This window comes from Myiozetetes cayanensis, unplaced genomic scaffold, assembly GCF_022539395.1.
Source record: "Myiozetetes cayanensis isolate MyiCay16 unplaced genomic scaffold, myiCay2020 scf9, whole genome shotgun sequence".
Lineage (NCBI taxonomy): Eukaryota > Metazoa > Chordata > Aves > Passeriformes > Tyrannidae > Myiozetetes > Myiozetetes cayanensis.
In genome coordinates, this window is record NW_026088185.1 from 26,152,833 (window position 1) to 26,172,638 (window position 19,806).

Genomic DNA, 19,806 nt, shown 5'->3' on the forward strand with positions numbered 1-19,806 from the left:
TCAGGGGACAGTGGGCGCTTTCTGTGTTGGTTGGTGGCAGGAGGTATGTCCTGGCTTCCTACCAGGGATTTGGCCAGATGAAAGTTCTTGGGAGCAGCAGAGAAGTAAGAAATGAAACTGAAGAGCCTGTGATATGCAGGTGATTAAACAACAGTCAGGGTTTTGTTCTTGCTTGAAGGTGCTAAATACATGAGAGAAAGCATAAATAGCAGTGCGATAAATAGTAGTGTGACACAAAGCCTATAAATAGCCTTTTACAATTTTGTAGTACTTTCTCCTTTCAGTAGCCTTTTGCTCTTTAACTTCTGCACACGTAAACTCTGGATGTGTGGGTTCATTTGTCCCTCTTGGCAGTGTTTTATTCCACTGGAGTTGTGATGTTTCTTTTATTGCTTTTTTGTTTATAGCTTTTTTAGCCAGGTGAGTAACTGGCTTGTAACATGGTTATGTGCCGGGTTTTTCAGCGGATGTGAAACTTAATACTGAACTGAGCCAATGTGATAAACAAGCATTAAAGCCTCTGTGTCTTCCTGAACATGAATACTTCAGAGGAGATGGCAGAAGTTGTTTTCCTACTAAAAATCAACTCTGTAAAATAATAGTCTCAAACTATCAGTATTGAAAGTTTCTTGCTGGTTCTGAATGGCAGCTGATTTTTGAAGTTTTCAGCTCCAAGCAAAATGGTCAGTTAATTTTTCTCAGTTGATGTTTTATTAAATGCAAGGACACTAGTGGCTTTTTTGTACAAAAAAATGTGTGCCCTGTACCTGGAAATTGATTTACTATTACATTAATAAAAGGAATCTAACTTCTAATTGAAGGGCTGAGATTTAATTTATGATAGGAATAGCACCTAAATACAGAATTTTTCAGTGAGTTTCAGTTTTACTTGGGTAACATGGCGACTTCATTTTGGTGCTGAAGTACATGAAAAAATTCTATTTTGGGGTTTTGTCCCTTTTCCTTTAGTATACCTGCACCTTTGTATCTTTACTTTTTGGATGCAGGAATGTAGAGATTTCTGCTCCCTGTGCCCCTCCCCAGTATATTCATAGTTAGCCTTGGCAGTGTTATGTTGCTTTGCACACCATTAATAGCATCTGCTATTTTTGTTAGGTTTATATTGTGGAAAATTCTCAGTATTACTGAGTAATTCTATAAAGAACAAAAACTAAAAGGAAGAAAACAATCCCATTCAGAAACAAAAAAATAAAACTTGATGCTTCTCTAAGTTTCTCAGTTTAGTTTCAGAAGAAGGAAACATATCCCAAAAGGAAAACCATTTTTAGATACGCATGAAGAGAATTTATCCTCTTATTTACGTACAGATTTGATTGTAGTTTAGCAATGTACAAAACTCTGAATATGTGAAGGTGAGTAGGGGGCCTGTGGTCTGGCCTTGACATTTAATAACCTCTGACAGGGTGTTACTGTTGAAGTTCAATTTTGGAAAACTTTTTGTTTGGCTTTGAGTTTCACTTTGTAAGAAGTACATATAAAATTGATACAAAGAAGGTTTGTACAATTAAAAGATCTGGGTAATGTAGACTTCTTTGAGATACTCTGCTAATGAAGCTAAACCCACAAAACTATGGGGTTTGGTTTGGTTTTGGTTCTTTTTTTGTGGTTTTCTTTTTTAATTTTACTGCAGGTGAATGATTATCAGGTTTCATTTCAACATGAGTGATATTTGCATTGTCAGATTCACTCAAATAATTTTGAATTTCTAGTGTTGAGCTGGCTTGAAAATGGAAATTGTTTCCTATAAAGAAAATTTTAGAGAAGAAGCAGAGGCAAGTCAGAAAAATACTTACTGAAGCTGCACTGAAATTGTAAAATTGTGAGAACTCTTAGTAGTAAATAAAGAAATAAGTAAAAGGAGGCCTGAAAATTTGGGATGATATGAAATAAAATGGTTGTTTTCCTGCTGGACAGGTCCACCAGGAAAACTGATCTTGCCCCATGTGAAGAGCTGTTGCTCTAGTACCCAGACGTGCTTTGGGGTCTCTCTACTGCACACCCCAAAACCAACCAAGGAAGCACCCTTACTCTGCCCTCATACCTCACTGCCAAAATGCTGGGGAGAGGCTGAGTGTCTGGCTGCTCAGGAAAGGAGTGCAAGGCAGGGTGGCTGAAAGCCAGGGGCACGAATGGAGTGAGGTCACTTCTCTGGGCAGCACTGCCAGAAGACTTCCCTTGGTTTGTTTTCTGTTGGAGGAAGAAGTGGAGTTGACAAGTGTTTTCCAGGCAGGTAGCCAGACAGGCATTATTTTAGTGTTTCCAGCAGAAAATCGGTGGGTTTTGGAAAAAATGAAATTTTCACATGGAAAATGCTATTTTGTGGAAATAGCATTTCTGATTAAAAATTAATTTTGATGGAAAGTGTCCAGTTGGTTATATTGAGCCTTGGAATTAGCATCTGCTATGTTTAAGTCTATTGAAGATAATTTGGCTTAGTTTTAGCAACTCTGAACAAAATATACACAGACAACTTTTCCTCCCTCAGTCTAATACCTCAGTTCTAGTGCCAGCCAAAATTCAACTTGAAGTTGGCTATGAGTAGAATAAAAGCTTTTTCTGAATTTTGCAATTTGTTTTCAATTCAAAGTGCCTTTGACTTCAAAGGCTTCACAACACAGATGCCATGGCTGGAACTGCAGTTGCCAATTCCACTGGCTGCTCTGGGTTTGAGGGTCCTGCTGTGTGCAGCAGCACTGATTTGTGGAAGCTCAAGTGGCTAATAGCTAACCCACAGATTTTCTCCATTGGTATGTTTTCTGACAGTGTTGTGCCCAAGTAATTGTGGTTGAGGCTTGTTCAGTGTACAGGATGTGGGATTTGGGTTTATTTACAGTCACACCAAGTTAGAACATGTAACTTTGCAGCATTTGGTGTTTCACCTTTGTTTTATCTGCTTAGTTGTGTAGGACTGTTGAAGATCAACACTTATTACTTGCATGTAACTTCTTTCTCTCTTTGAATTAGTAAATTGTGTTAGAAAACACCCCTTCTATATGTAGATAGAAAAGTTGGAATCAAAACCTAATTCTCACTTGCTAAATTTCCTCAATTTAGTGTGTGTAGTCAGGCTATTGCTCAAGTTTAGAGCTGTTAATAATTAGTTCTATTGGATCCGCAGAGAACTGTAAACTCCCTTTTTAATAGGTAAATAAATCTTTTTTTAAGTCATGTAGCAAAGGGGAATCAAATTTAGTTACCCCTTGATACTTTTGAGAAAAACTGTGGGAGGAAGTTTGGATTTTTGGGGTTTGGCAGTGGTATGCCCTCCTGTCCCCTCTCCCCCTTTTTTCAGCAAGATATAACACACTGACTTGTTGTCACCTGGTGCTTCTGGTTGTAGTTTGTCTGAACTTGCACTGATTTCAAGCATTTTTTCTTTTGATAAGTAAATATTTAGGCTTTCTGATCTTAGAGTTGTATCAAAGCCAGAATTTCCTTTCAACTAAAGATCTATTTAAATCTATTTAACCTACTTTAAGAACGCATTTAGAAAAGTACTGCGGATTTATTTTGAGATGCTTCTATCAAGATATTTTAGTAATATTTCGTTATAGTCTCCATTTATTACATCTTATTATAGCATTGAGTCATAAAAGCAAGAATAAGATATCCAGCTCCAAGAATGGGAAGAGTTAGATGCAGTAATTATCTGTGTGAGGATCATGGATTGCCATTTTAACGCTGTTTTCAAACAGGGGCAGGTTATGGATAGAAATGAGTTTAAAATAATGGAGGTCAAACTGGCTTGGAAAACTTTTCTATTTATTCCTAGTAATCTTTACACATGATAAACACCTCCAAATATCCTGAGGTGACAGCTGTGTACTTGGCAACAAGCTGGGTTTATGTCTTATAAATGTATTTGCATATTAGTTTAATTTATAATATTTTTCAAATATAGCAGGATAGTTAAAAGTCACCATTTAGTGATATTTAAATGGTGTTCCTCTTCCTGATTTTTTTTTCCTGGCAGCTTCAGCTGTCTGCCCTTCCACATGGATTGGTTGGGTTCTTTTTAAAGTAAAGTTAGATTTAACTTTTTCCCCTGCCAGCTTTGCCATTTCCATCCTAAATTGCTTATTCAAGGCGTGTGGGCAGCTGCTAACTCAAATCAGAGCACGTGTGTGTTTGCTGCCTGTCATGCCGGGGCCTCTTCCCTCTCTGTGTCCTGGCTGGCTCACAGGCTGCTACTGCTGTAGCTGTGCTTGCTTTCAACTTCTGTTTTCATGACAGGCCTTAAATGATACCAATATCGTTACCTAAAGACGTTTCTGGCTTCAGCTGCCTGCTCGCTGCCTGCTGCTTCTTCACGTCATGGCATGCTTTTCCTAAACCATTCTGTTAAGCGGTCGCACTGTGATCCAGGGGACTCCTGAAGATCAGTTATAATCCATTGCTTAATAGAGGGATAGGTGTGAGGGTTTTTCTGGTTTGTTAAGGTGTGTATGGGTATATTGCTGCCACAGAGAAATTTTCTACACTTGTTGTCAAAGTAATCTCTGAGACCTCCTGTAAGCTTCTTCATACATCTTGTTCAAATTTGTGTGTGACTTTTTTTTTTTTCATTAAACTTTCCTAACCCCTGAGTAGCATCTGGAAGTGAAAGGTCTCTGGTTCAGAAACAACGTAACAACACAAATTGGTATGATGTTTCCAGTCTGTGGTTTCAGTGTGTCACCTGCAGGACCTGGGTTTGTATTTGTTGTGAAATAGGTACTTGCTATGAAGCCTTTGCCTAGAGGCACTTGCACTGGACGTTTTTCTTGCATCATTTGGAAGTGATGCAAAGGTCCTGTATCTTCTGGAGTACTGTTATCATCAGGTCAGTGAGTACTGAGCCAGGAGCTGGCAGGAACAGGCTGGAAGGAAATTTTCTGTTGTCTTTGCATTCGTTCACACTCTGACCTGTAAGACTGTTGCAGTGAAAAGGGAAACAGGTGCCCTACTGCAGTAGAAAAGAGGGATGAAGGAGGAGGGGGGGAAGGTCTCACTACTTTAATTCTAAATCTTTCTTAGCTGCAGACTTTTAGTGTATTGGGTGTGTTTCTTCAGCCTCTCTGAAGCTCTGAAGTTGCAATGTGGTTTGGATTGCTAAGGTGTTTGCTAAGAGTAAATTTGAAACTTAAAAATGGGTTTATGATGAACTCATTGAGCTGTTTGGAATCTATAAGTCTATTTGTCTTTTTTTGTCCTTTTTTTCTCACCAAAAAAAAATTTAATATCTTCTCAAGTTCTATCTCATCAAAAGTCCTGGATAGTGACGATGGAAGGATTACTTTCTCCATGTGAAACATGACTGAGCATAGAAAGGGAGGACATAAAGGTTTGAGGTTCAAAATAATTGACAGTGTTGATGGTGTGGTTTCTAAGGACTCTTTTTTTTTTTTTTTTTAAATTAGTATTGCTCCTAAACTGTGCCAGTAGGTATTGTGATCTCAAACTAATGAATTTCACGTTGCTGTTTTGTGTTTCCTGAAATGCTACATACAGGAGTGAAGCAAAGCAGATCCCAGTCTTCCTGCACTGTCCTACTTGTGACCCAAAGCAACAAAAGGGAGCAGCTGAATTTGAGAAGCTTTTTTTGTGAGCATGGTGCATGCAGTTCAAGCATAATGAGTATTGACATTTAATTAGAAAGAAGTGTCACTTATAATAGGCTTCTCTGTTAGCTGTGCCCTTATTCTTGGGGTCAGGGAGGAGCAAGGGAGGAAACTGTCAAATTGTCAAAATAGTTTATTTTGTAGATGAAATAGTAGCTCACTACTGTACTATCTCACTAATTTGCTGTGTTCTGGTATACAGCCTCCAGCTGTCTCTAACAAATTCACCACTATCCTGTGTAGAGAGACTGAACACTCATTAATTATTATTCTTATGTTAGAAAGTATGAGATTCTGGGAGTGACAGAGCAAGGTGTTTCATCTTTAACCTGTGTTTCTTTTAGTAATTATGTGATTATAACAGTGAAAATCTTGCTTGATATCACAAAGCAGTTATTCAAATTTGAAACCCCTTTCCAAAGAAGTTGAAAAAAACCCTATCCAAGGAGGTCTTAAAAAAGTCCTCAAGTAATTTTTTTAACTGAGAGTACTTATTAATTTAGGCATCAAGCCTGTACTGAAATCCACAGCCAACCCTATGAAATCCCATGTTTATAAAATGAGATGAATTAACAATCTTAGAAACTTATCCAAGCAGCTAGAATATTAAATTAATTCTCTACTACTGGCATGTATATAGGAGAAGCTGATGGTGGAGGAGAGAGGCTAAATTGAGCTTCTTTTCTGTCAGCTGTTGAGGTTGGGGCACAAGATTTTCAGAAACTGTCAGATATACTTTAAGAATGAACACTTTTTGTGCTAGATTTGGCTCTTCATATGGTTGATTGAGGATGTAGAAAAGGAGGATGCAAGAGTAGCTCATTCATTAAAATGCAGGTGAGATGATGGATGTTTTGAGGGGCATGTGAGTATGTTGTTCTTTATTGCTTTCAAAAGTGAAGTACTTGCAGATAGGAATTTTGTTTGCTGTTCTGTGCTCCTGGCATCCGTGAGGAATTTAATCAAGCATCTCAGAGTGTCTGCAGGTAATAGGGGTCTTGGAGGAACGTGTAGAAGCAGCTGGAAATTAGGTGAGCTTGTGCAACATTTTCACATAGGAAGTCAGGAGGCTGCTCAGGGCCAGGCTGTAACAAAGGGAGCAGGAGAGTTTGGAGCTGCCAGCCCTCTGCAGATACTGGTGCTAAAGAGAGCACAGTCTGGTTACCCCCAAGCACAGTCTGGTTACCCCCAAGCAAAGAGAAGTTGCTGAGGTTTTAGAAACTTTACCTTCCTGTTTTCCAAAGCCGGTGTCTCCTTGTATCCAGTTCTCTCTTTTGACAACTGTCTGGGAATGAAGTAGCACTGAAGGACTCATGCTTGTAGTTACATTGCACAGTCACAGTAACTGTTCCTGTTCATCAACGGTAAAAATGTGATATCCCTCTTTTCCAGTGAAGGTTTAGGAAAAGTTTAATAAGTGACCGTATAATAACTTTTCAGGAGTATATTGTTTTCCTTAAGCAGAATGAATTTATATATTAAAGATAATAAACTTAGAAATTCAACAGAAACTTTTGATAGAGCCCAGAATCAATAATGATGCTGTTGTCTGACTAGAAGTCTTGCTGAAACCTTTGCACCTGGTGACTGCAAAGTGAAATGAGCCAATGTTTACATATCAACTTTAAAGACTGATGGATACTTTCCATTGTTGGGTCAGCAGAAAGCATGAAGAAATGAATGAAGTATGAATTGTTGGATCGAGTTCAGGATTGTAGTGCATGGGTCGATTCACTTAAATGAAAATGCATTTCTACTCTGATTTTATTTTTAAGGAATGTCCTGAAGCTGTGGACTACATCAGAATTGCTGAAAGCTTTCAAAAGATATTTTTGAAAGAAAAAAAATTTGAGCTTTTGTGTTTGACTGATGTGGAATTCCTTCAAATAGTGCACAGTCAACCAATGTTTAGCATTTTCTGATTAGTTGGATTAAAACATGGTAGTTTCATTAACATTTTTGCAAAAAATGTGTATGAAGATGGGCTCTAGATATAACTCAGTGTTAGTTTGAAATACAGTTTGTTGTATTACTCTGTTTAAGCCTTAAAAATTGTCTCTGTATTCTTAATAGAATTTTTTCCTCATAATTAAATTGTCTAGAAAATTTTAGTAACAATGGAGTCTACATTTTACTGAATGTATTCAAGCTGCACCATGTTGTAAGGTCTTCTATGAGTCTGGCCTACTTTTCCACCTCTTGTAGCAAATTCATGTATTGTGTTGTCCCCAGATGAACAGGTGGGCCACAGTGGAAATATATGCCTTCTGGGTTGCTAAAATATGAGCTTAGAAACAAATGGAAATCTGACAGTGCATTAACTTCTTATCTGCTTCAGAGGAGCCATGAAAAATGAAATTTCTCCTTTCCTTCCATGCACGTATGCATAGGGCAGTGTGTTAACGTGGTTGTTTTTCTGTACGGTAATGAAAAGTTCTTTTAAAGACAGTTTGCATCAAGTCAGCAAAGTGGTTGCACTCTTGGATAAATTAAATTTCAGTTAATTACATGCTTAACCAACTGCTTATTTATTAAGCTGCTTAAAATCGGTTAGTTTATTGTAAGCCAAAGCAAATTGTCATTTTACTGTAGACATTTGCATAAAAGAATAAAGGATGCCGAAAATTCACGTGAAGCTTCTGAATGCTCTTCAGTGCCCTAACCGAGCCAGTATTGCAGGAATGTTCTGCCCTTTGATAGGGAACACTCCCTTGAATTGCTTCATCGCCTGAAACCTGAGCTCAGGCAGGAAATGTACAACTCACTCCCTCCACAGACCTGAGAGGTGAGTGGAGTTTCATTGCACAAGTTCTGTCCTTCTCCAGTTGCTGGAGCAGCACGTACTTTGGATTTTTAATTCATGCATCTAAATATTACATGCTCAGCAGAAGACACTGAAAAATTATTAGCAGAAACCTTTTTTCATATTCAAAGGTTAATCTGAGTCCAATTTATATAACATACTTGCATGTATAAAAATATTGTAGAGTAAGTGGCCATGGCACTGCCCATGACATGGGAATGCACACGTGGTGGTACCTGTGTTAGCCTGCTGTTTAAACCAGTTGTTCTCAAACTTTTATTTTGGTTGAATCTCAGCTTTTGTCTTTACTCTTACTTCTTCTGGGGATGCAGATTTTACTTTGGAGCTTAAATAAGTCCTCTATTTGTTCCATACTAACTTCAGCTATAACATATTTTTGTTGCAGAAGTATGCAAGCAGTGCAGCTGAATTTTTATCAGTTTTTGTCATTTTAAATATCGATATGTGTTGGGAAATCAGATAACTATAATTTACAACCCTATAAGCAAAGCTAGCCATCCTACTATCTTGTTAGTAAGTTTTCAAAATGTGTAGCAAGATTGGCAAGACGTGGTCAGGACAAATTATACTGTCTTTGTTCTTGGTGCATTTATGTCTGGAAGAAAGGAGTAGTAAAGATGATATGGATACAATTCAGGGTCAATTATCTTGTAAAACAAGTGTGTCAGAGTAAGACCACTAATTGCAGGGTCTGTCTGTATGTAGCAACTGCATCCTTTTTGTAAAATGGATGTGTGCTGATAGAGGTTTAAATACAGGTTGTGTGTGCAGGATTGGCCACAGAGCAGTTGCATGTAATAGCCCTGGCAGATCTTAGCATCTGATGGTGAAGGCTTTTTAGCTTATTCCCTACATGCTTTCCACTGGAAAGAGTGACTTTGAATGTGGTTTGTAGAAAAGTAGTCATTCTTTTGTCACCTTCCTCTCTATTATGTTCATGACTGTTATATTTCCGTTTTGTAGAAGTATTTCAGGAGTTCAGTCATTGTACTTAGCTGTAAAACTATATTCTGCAGTTGCAAAAGTCTTAGTTTCATGGAAGAAACCTGTCTTCTATGAGATGGTGTACTCAGCTACTATGTATTTTATGTGAGACAGGGAATATAATTTTTCACTGCCTAATCTGAAAGTACAAAACATGGTTTCATAAGTCTGAAGAAAACATTCATGAAGGACTGATGTCCAGCATGGTGGGAATATGAGCTTCACACCAGGAAGATGTTAAACTCCAGGCTGTGGAACAACATGAGAGAAATGTGTATGTCCTATTTGTTTCTTTCTTCCTTAAATAGAGCAGAAAGTGTTGCCCTTCCAGTCTGGGAGCTTGATGAACTGTTGCTCTGTCCCAGTACAGGTGGTCCTGTTTCCATAGCAAACTTACAATACAGTGCCTTCTTTCTTGAATTTGATAATTTTATTTGTGTACATTGAGAAAGATCCAAATTGCTCTCTGTGACTGGTTTTTGTTTGGTGGGAACAAAAATGATCTGTGTTACACCAGGAACCTTGATAGATCTGCAGGTTTGGTCTATCAAAGGAACAGAGTAAAGGTTGCTTGGTTTTAAAGGATTTAGAGGGTCACTGAGGGCAGATTTTCTCCTTGCTCACTCTTATGTATTTGTTGCTGTGTTTGAAACCCAGAAGTTTTCTGTCTAGTGTCAGGTAATGATGAGGAAGGAAGAAATATTGTTGGTCTTGTCTTGGTCAGCAAATAAGACAAATATAGACAAAGGAATAGAAAAAAGGTGAGACTTGCCTTTTTCTTCCCTTAAAGCATGATGGTTTCTGGCCTTAAGGAAGTCTTTCCCCCCCCCCCCTTCTGCTGCAAAATTGTGGATTGTTGAGTTAGACCCACCTGATTCCCTACCAAATGGATTTGTGAGGACAGCAGTAATTATTTGGAAGCTAAACAGTCCCACTCTGTGCACTGGTGTTTGTGTTTGTGGAAAAGGACTCTGAAGATAACCCTTACTGTTTCTTGATTGCTTTGTTACTTTTTCAAATCCTTGTAAAATAGGTCTGTCAAAGGGTAGTTTCTGTGGTATGGAGAAACTATTTTTAATCAAATGCTATGCTTTTCTGAAACCTTCTTTGATTTAGCTCAAAGGCAAATACCATCCTAAAGACCTGGCTGCCCTTATCGGTTGTGTAGGTGCGCTGATAGAGATGCCAATCTTTATGCCATTCTGACTTGTAGGGCAATTGGCCTTGAGGTTGTGTCTGTGTGACAAAATACTGTTTGTGAAATGTTACCTTGTTGGCTCAGATCACTGGTACAGGGGTTTGGTTCCTCTTCTCCGTTAAGGGTTTTCTCCTGCTTTTTATTTTTTAGAGCTGTAGAAGGCATAGCAGAAGCAGCACGAGGCGTTGTCAGACGTACTTTGATTGTAGGCTTTACTTGAGAGTTTTAATGTTTGCAACACAATTTTTCATTAACTTATCATTAAGAGAAAGCCATGAGTTTAGCAGCTGGTGGGTTTATCTGGTGCCTGTATCCTTCAGTTTGTCGTGTTGGTTTAGCAAAACAAAAATAAACTTGCTGTAGTTCTGTGTGAATACAGCATTGCAGTTCTGAAGCCAGAGTGACTGAGTAGCCAAAATAAAAAGCTATCTAGTAAGGAACACTACTTATTAATTTGAAAATGCTGTTTAAGTCAAAACTGAAACATTTTGCAAGGGTGGGTTATCATTAAGAAGATTTTTTATGTCTGAGGTGCGTGGTCATGCTTAAAGAGCAGAAGATGTGATTTAGAAAAGCAAAATCCCTCAGGGATTTTTAGGGTGGTTGCTCAGGAGGTTGACTGTACAGTGGAAGATGGTTAAACTGCCAAGTCCCAGTTTGGAATCGCTTTCCAATGAGAGCCTATGTATCTAAATTATCAACCATTTAGGAGGGGATTGATCTTTCACTTCTTACTCCTATTCATTTATGTATATTGGAGCACAGATACCTCTTATAATCAATGCAAGCTCTCTAATCACTGCTGGAATATTTGCTGTCCTCTGCTAAATTCTCCTTTGTTTTTTTTATCGTGATACACCCCATCCCCCCAAATGTGAAGCTAATATGTAAATGTTTTTGAAGTCTTCATAATTTTATGTGGAATAAGGCAAAATCAGTTGTTTTATATTTGGTTTTGAGAATACCTGTTTTCTTTTACTACTCTTAAAGGTATTTTAATTTTATGTCTCAATATATTCTCTGCTTAAGTTATGAAACTTCATTTGCTTGTGCCCTTGTCAAAGGATGTAGAAATAGTTTACTGAGTGTGTAATTAGATGAATCACAGGCCCTGATCCTGCGAGGTACTTGAGAAAGTAGCTGGTATCGTTGGACAGGGCTAATAGCTTCAGGTGGGGACATGGGGCTGGATGGTAATCATCAGAATCTTAGATTTGAGAAGTGAGAGTTAATTCTTGCATTTCATTTATTGGCTCTCAGTGCAGGGTGTGGACAGGTGATGGTCACAGTTCCTTACTTAGAGATTAAGAATTGTTTGTGCTCCCGAACTGACAAATTGACATGGGCAGAAGATTCGGTAGTTTGGCGAATCTTAAACTATTCACGTTGTAATTTATAAAAAAAGGGGGGAAGAAACAATGCTAATGTTTTTGTTATGACTCTGCATTCTTATGTCTAATGATAACTCAGTGAACGTGCAGGCCTTGCAGAATAATGTATCAAAGTCTTGTGTATTTGCTGTTTTCTTTTCTCTGTGCTTTTTCTCTATAAAGCTTTTTATGTAAGCATATTTTTTTTTGCTGTGTTGCACTGAAATTAGTTATTTACCTGCATCCAACATTGGGACCTAGTAGCCATGATGCCCAACAATTACAGTGCTTTTTGAATTGAAAATGCTGTTCTGAATATTTAAAAAAAACCAAGCAAACCCTGAAAAAACAGCAAACCTACAAAACAACCTTAAAATAGAGAGGGTGTGGACAATGGACAGAAAGTAAAGGACTGAGTATTTTGGTATGAGGTTGTGTTGTAACTTGGAAGACATTGCTTCGTTATTGGCTTGCTGTTTGTTCACCTTTATTTGAAGTGTGCCGTTCTTGCTTTTGCATTTTTTTTGATCTTTTCCAATGTTGTGTTGTTTTGCCTGCAGACCCTGTGTGGACAGTAATGACCGCACGTTTCCGATTGCCTGCTGGCAGAACCTACAATGTACGAGCGTCTGAGCTGGCACGGGACAGGCAGCATACGGAGGTGGTCTGCAACATTCTTCTCCTGGATAACACTGTACAAGCTTTCAGAGTTAATGTAAGTCAGTGGCTTACTGCAAAACAATACCCCAGGCCTGCTTTCCTTTGCTGGATTTGTACGGCTCGAGTTTGACTTCCTGTGTTAGGTACAGGGTAGAGGGGGAAGTTGTGTTTGGGCAGACATGCTTGTACACGTGCACGCTGTGTTACTGTGAACTTAGTCATTCTGGCACCCTCTAACACATCATCATTTCAAAATCCAGTATACAAAGCATAAGTTATTTCTAGTAGTTCTCTTTATGGATTAAAGTTGTCTAGTGGAAATGGAGGACAGTCTTGTCACTGAGTTGAAAGAAAAGCTTTTGTTCTGCTGCGCTCTGCCTTTTGCATTTTGAGCATGAGTAAGCTGTAATGGTAGCTCTTCCCATGGCTGTGTAGCTCACTGTGTTCAGTCATCTGTTTGGTTATATTTGGTCACAGCTGTTACCTTATTTCCCTGCTTTTTGCTTTTCTTAGTTAATATTCTTGTTCTGTGGTTTCCCTCACTTAAGCTCACCACCTTCTGTTACACTAGTGAGAAAGGCAGGAAAGCAAATAGAAAGGTGGTTGCTGAATACTGAGGACTCTTAATGGAAAAAATTAATAACTTTTACATATCAACCTGGAATTTAAACTATGTTATTCTTCCCATTTTCTAATCTGTAATCGTTAATAAGGGGTTAAAATTAAACTGTTCATGGTTTTTATGTATGTTCACACAAGCACAACCCTTGCTTTCAACTTCCTAAAGTAAAGTCTACGATTCCTCTAGCATATCATCTTTGGCACACAATCAAACAAAGCAGCTCAGGAAAGATTGGATTTTATCTTCATCAATGACTTTGGCAGACCTTTCCAGAAAGATAAGACATTTAAGTATTAAAGGAATCTTTGTATGAGAAGAACCAGAACTCAACAGGAAAGAAGCTGTAGGTTGTATTGGGGCAGTAGAACTCTGCTTTTACTTTATAAGCTATGGAACTGATGACTTACGTGGAGAAAGGTTGAATAATGTGATGGTGAAAGTTACAGGTGGCATGATTACTAAAATTTTTCAAGAGAAAACCTCAGCAAGTGTAGTGAAGGAGTAGCTCAGTATCAAACAAGGAGAAATGAAGGAGAAACTGAAGCAGTTATCAAATCTATGGGGATAAGTTTAATTCAGACTATTTGAAATAGTTCTGGTGCTCAGTAATTATATTGAATTCAGATATTCAGTGTTCAGTAAGGATACTGATACATCTGAATGTTTCAGGGAAGATTTGTGAGAGGGATTGCATTTCTCTGTTCTGTAATCAGTGGTTAGAGCCTGTGCAGCCTATAGCTGCCTATCAGAGAAGGGGAATCTGTTGTTACCTAGCAAAAACTTGCTAGGATCCACTGTCAAGTGCTTAAGGTTTAGAGGTAGACCTGGTGGTTGTTTGGTTTAGATATTTCAATCAAGATAGAAGAGTTTAGGATGTTCTCTTGAGGCATTTTTGTAGTTCAGTCAAAAAATATTTGACTTTTCAGGATTTCTGAGTAGTAAAGTATGGGAATTTTGAATGATAGAGCTGGAGGAGGGATGTTTTATCAACATCAAGAACTATTTCCCTTCTGGGATAATTTTTCCTATATCCCTTCTGGCTCTTCTCTATCTCTTCTCGTCCTTCCTAACAGTTTCCCAGTCAGTACTGCTTCCCAAAAAGCATTATGTTCAAAATGCAGTTTGATACAAGGCATTAGAAGTGCATAAGAAATTGCAAATATTCTCGTCTTTGCTTTCAGGTGCGTAAGTTCTCCATTAAAGTATCTGCCTTGTAGTTTTCTGTTTGTTTATAAGAATTAGGTAACATAAGCAATAATTGTTGTACGATAGGTATGGGAGATTGTGCTTCTTTCTGCTCTCGCTGTTCAAAAGCTGTATGTTTTTAGAGAAGGCTAGTGCCTCTCTAGAGCAGAATCACCAGGTGTAAATCCTCAAATGTCTATTCTATCTCTCCCAGGAAAAATTTATGTAATATGTTCTCACCACCTCCCTAATGTACTAAATATTTTAGTTGCATGGATCACGCTTAGTGCTTATACAGATCAGTCTGCAAGTTTGTCTATTAAAACTGAGTCTAGGGAATAAAAAGTTCCTTGGTGCTGAATATTTTGATCTCACATCTTAGCCTCAATCTGTTTTTTTTTTTCACAAATAGGGAGCAATAAAGTATTCAACTGTAGCAAATGTAACCTACATGGTATACAGGTTTTCAGGTTTTATGGCTTTGTTTTACTTTATTGTGGTTGACACTGTACTTAGCAATAAATATTTATGGAATTGTTTTCAAAATAGAAAGAACAAAGATAACATCAAGTAAATTAGCACTTTTTTTTCTCCTGATGATTGCTATAGGTATTCTGTATGCTAATGATTGTAAAGCTTAATCATCTGGAGTGTGCAGTGCTGCATTAATGAAAATGTACTCGAGTGCTGTTTCTTCTCCAACAGCAAAATAGTGATCACAGACTCTCTTGGTAATTCATGTGTCATGTTCTAAGTTCACATTTCAACCAGCCCCTTCCATTGATCTGCAGAATAGGCACCTTTGTGCTGAGCTTTACCTTGTATAGAGCATAACAAATCAAACCAAATAATCCCTGTGGATTGTAGCCAGACAAAGGTTATAGTGGTTGCAGGCAGAAGAGTCAGTTGGAGCTCGCCTGTGCATATATTTGAAGAGTAGAAATCCTTTCTATAAAATTCTCTGCTTACCAAAGGAAGAAATCCTGCTTCGATCCTGAAAAGCAGGCTTCAGTAGAGCACATGGCTGGAAGAAATGAGGCTGACAAGTTAATAACGTGATCAGGATGATTTGCATTACGGTAAAACTGCTTCTTCAAGATCAAATTACTTTAATTTGTTTTAATTACTTGTTTAAATACCTCAAATTATATATTTTCCATGCAGGCTGACTTACCTGTAGTCCCTGAAAGACAGTGTGTGGATACAGAGATCACACTGAACTTGAGGGAAAACTAAATCGAGGTAGATGGGATGGGTTGTTCTGTGAGCAAGGTTAGTGGTCATGGAGAAATGTTTCAGTTTGGAGCCTTTATTATTCCAGAACACTCTTCAAACTTAATGAATTTACACTCTAGCAGAAATAAAATCTGAAAAATAACCTAAACAAAACAAGAAAAAAAGACCCCCAAAACCCACATACCATACCCCCTGTAACTGTAGAAGTTAATATTTTCATTAATTTAATCTTGAGCATTACTTAGTTACTTGCCCTTTTTTCTTTGACCAAAAAAAAAACCAAACCAAAACCAAAAACCCCATACAAAAACATCATCCCATTCCTCTCATCAGAAGTCCAGATTTGTTTGGACTGACACTACAGCGATACCTCGTGTTGTGTGTAGTTAGTGTGACCAGTGACAAAACTGGAATGTCAGAAATTCAGAGTAAGAAGGTGGTAGTAGCTGGTAACCAGGCGTTAAAGCTGTGTGGTTGCAGGTGTTTGCCTAAATTTTCAAACATGGGTGTTTGTGAACAGGTACAATCATTTTGCAAGTAGAAATTAATGTGTATATATCTAGTGTTACTAGATGATAGTTCATAAAGTGCAGTTAACATATTGATGTCTAGAGTTTATGTCAGATTTGTCCTGAAAGGCCAAAATTTGTGAGACATTTTGCATCCGGTAATGACTGATAAGTATATATAACCTTTTAATACTTCAGTTTGGAAAAAACATTGATATTTTTGTGTCTAACTACTGCAGTTTTGTGATAGATAGTTTCCATTTTTCATGTTTAAATGATTTCATTTTTTACAAGGAAATGACAATGTTTAACTTTGTATCTCTAGCAACAAAGCAAGTTTCTTTTTATGCTCATCTGCATTTATTGGTTTTACTTTTTTGTAAAAAAAAAAACCACAAATGTTTAAACTTGCTATCATGTTTTTTTATAACGTAGAGCAGCTATTCAGTGTTGTGATAGTATTAGAAATATTTTGGACCTTTCTCAACACCCAGGATTGTGACCTTCACCTGCTCTGGCAAGCTGCAACATCATTATATAAATATCAGAGATGGGTTAAACTGAGGTCTGGTTTTACTAGATGCTTATCTTTATTTTGCACTGAGAGTAAAACATTCTGATCCAAACAAATGCTTCATGTCGAAACTAGTCTTCTCTTACCAAATTTGCTGCTCAATTGCAGCAGAAATACCTTCCTTGTGGTCATGAAATGATGTTCTGTATTTCTTAGTTCAAACTGATCGGCGAGTTCTCAGCTTTTTCATTAGGAAACATCTATTAAGATATTTAAGAAACAGTACACATTGTCAGGGTTAGATTGGAAAAAAGCTGCAGAAATGGTATCTGCAAGTTACTTACAGAGGTAATGTGTTAGCTGTGATAATTTTAAGCCTAAACTTGGGTTACAAATGTCTCCCATTTTCTAGTAGTTACCATCATAAGTTCTCAGTTTCTCATCTCTAATTTAAATCTACATGGGAAAAATGCCAAGAGGCAATTAGTGGTGCTATGTAATTTTAAAATTAGTTGTATTTGCTGTAAAAACTATACTGATGACTAGTTTATTTCAAAATATAGCAGAAACTCCTAATTTAGTAAAAATAAAAGTGACTATTTTTGGATTGTATATAAAAATGCCTTATGTATTTATGCTGTTGTGCATTTATTATGTTAACATCTGGTTTTTTCTTTGTTTGTTTTTAGTAATTTGGAAAGTAAATTTTTCCAGTAGTGAACTTTTTAATAGTGGTGCTTCTATATTTTGTTAAACATGAAGACACTTTCTCTGTAGCATTTTTTTTTTTTTTAAGAAGATCTTTTTTTCAAAGTATACATAGCAAATCTTAGATTGCTTCAACTTAGCCAAATTTATATGAGACCCGAAATATATGCCTTATGTAATTTCGGCTTGAACGTGCAGAGTTGTGATTATGATGCTCTTCCTGAGATTATTTCAAGCATAATTTGTGGATACCTTATCTATTTTAAAAAAAATTATTAGGAAATAAATTATCAGACTTCTTGGAGTATTTAGCCCCAAGTAACTGCCAGTGACAGTTTTATTCAACTTCAGTGTAATTTCATCTGAACAAAAACATTAGTTTTCACAGGATGCTCTTAGATGTTAACAAATGTCTGAATATGGATTTGTAGATTTTTCTATTATATGGATATCAGATTATTATTTTGGTCTTATAGTTGCTTCTGTTTTAACAACTGTAAAAGTAAACTGTTACATAATGTCTATGTGAAGTGAGGTCATTTGTGAACAGAACACAGGTTTTTTTGTTTTAAAACTATAAAAATATCTTACTGCCTACAGTAAACAAGGTAAGATGTATCAAATCCTCTGCAGCATCAACAATACCTGGCACCTAGGAGATTATTAGAAGCTTCTCTGCTTGGGTGCCAGAGGAGTAGAAAATCTGGGTGGAAAATGTATCAATCATCGCTTTCTTATTTCTTTTTGTTTGACAGTTGTTCTTGCAGAATTTTGCTTGTCTCTTGTATTTCAAGGAGCTATGACACTTTTAACTTCTTTGGGAAACTCCCTTCAGATTTCACCAAATGCCTTTATTGAGTCCTGTCATAATGACACACTTGGTGTTTCAATTACTGTGTTGGCAGCATTTTCAGGTTAGGCAAAAAATTGCTAGGTATTAACTACAGATTCTTTTTCTATCATTTTGAGGGTAAGATTTGTCCCTAGAGTAGAAATCAAGGTTGTTCGCTTGTCTCTGAAAAGCATTGTAACTATTACCCAGTTAATTTGAATTAGTTCATTTAGAGTGAAGTAGTGTTTTAGACAGAACGTGTTTAAATGACACTTCTTGGTTAGGTATGTGGCTGCTTCAGCTGTCTGTGCCATTAAACTTTGGAAACATTTTCAATGTGCTGGTTCATTTAGAGTCAGGAATAGATTTTCAGATAAAATAAGGAAGAATAACTTGTACAGGTCAGTACCTTTGAATTCAGTGACCCAAACAAGGCTCTTACTTGTACCAAGTTCTTTATTAAATCTTAAACTTCTTTTCTTTTCTGTTTTTCAGTACTACTTTAAAATATCAAATTTGGCTAATGAATGGCTTTCAGAAATAATGATGTAGCTAGCTGAGAAGTGAGAAATTCTTACTGTCAGAAAATGACAGAGAAGAAAAATGATTTCCTTACATATGTTTCAAAAAGAGAGATGAAGCTCATTTAAAAATAGTGCTCCTGGGATACACTTCGTGATATTTAAAATTTAGGCTGATATAGCACATCTGAAAGAATGTGTATGTTCTTTACCTGCCTGAATTCTCTGTGTGCAATTATGTATTTGTTCATTAAAAAAAAGGTATGTATTTGTTCTTTGCAGAAACATGATCAGGGTCAAGTTCTGTTGGATGTAGTCTTCAAGCATCTCGATTTGACAGAGAGAGATTACTTTGGTTTACAGTTGGCTGATGAATCTACTGATAACCCTGTAAGTTGACTTGGTTTTATAAGTACTATTTTAAAAATCATAATTATGGTCATCACTGTACTGTGTTATTTTAAGAGAACTAAATAAAAAGCATTGCAGTTTTGTACCATCTTCCCCAGTTGTGTCATTTCAGTGGGTCAGTATCACCTTATTGTAGTTATGATGAAAGTACATATGAATAATCACAGATTGGAGTAAAACATTGAGATCTGTGCTTATGAAATAATACCTTAAAAGGATATTGTTTGCTTTATTGTATCTGTTTACTAGACTGCATGATCATTGTCAGAAATAGTAAATACGTTTTAATTTTGTTTTATTGTTATTTTTTTTTCATTAGGACTTAGAAAATAATGAGTGGGTTTTAGATTGTCCTGTATGGTGTTTCTGTTTCTAGCCCAGATACCTGGTGGTCTTTTAATAGCACTTCATGTAGTCCAGTCTCTGACCAAGGCTTACAATACTTCTTGGGCTTTAATTGAAAGGGAATTCTATACAACTGGAACTTGGTAAATCACCAGAAGAAACAAAGAGGTCCAGCTGTACATTCACTGAAATAGTTACAGCAGTACTGCTGAGATTAATGCTGCTTGAAGAATGCTTCTTGAATGCTTTCTTTTATAGTTACCAGA

The 19,806-nt window shown here is 37.0% G+C and overlaps 1 protein-coding gene across 2 annotated transcripts in view; it reads left to right on the top strand.

Annotated features, from left to right (window-relative positions):
- The window catches only part of PTPN4 (protein tyrosine phosphatase non-receptor type 4), a 111,111-nt gene that overhangs the window by 28,195 nt on the left and 63,110 nt on the right, over window positions 1–19,806 (top strand). For both annotated transcript variants that reach the window (XM_050339554.1, XM_050339555.1), the window contains exons 2-3: window positions 12,558–12,712; window positions 19,067–19,174. In XM_050339554.1, coding sequence (XP_050195511.1) covers window positions 12,558–12,712; window positions 19,067–19,174 — 263 coding nt within the window. The remainder of the gene's footprint in view (window positions 1–12,557; window positions 12,713–19,066; window positions 19,175–19,806) is intronic.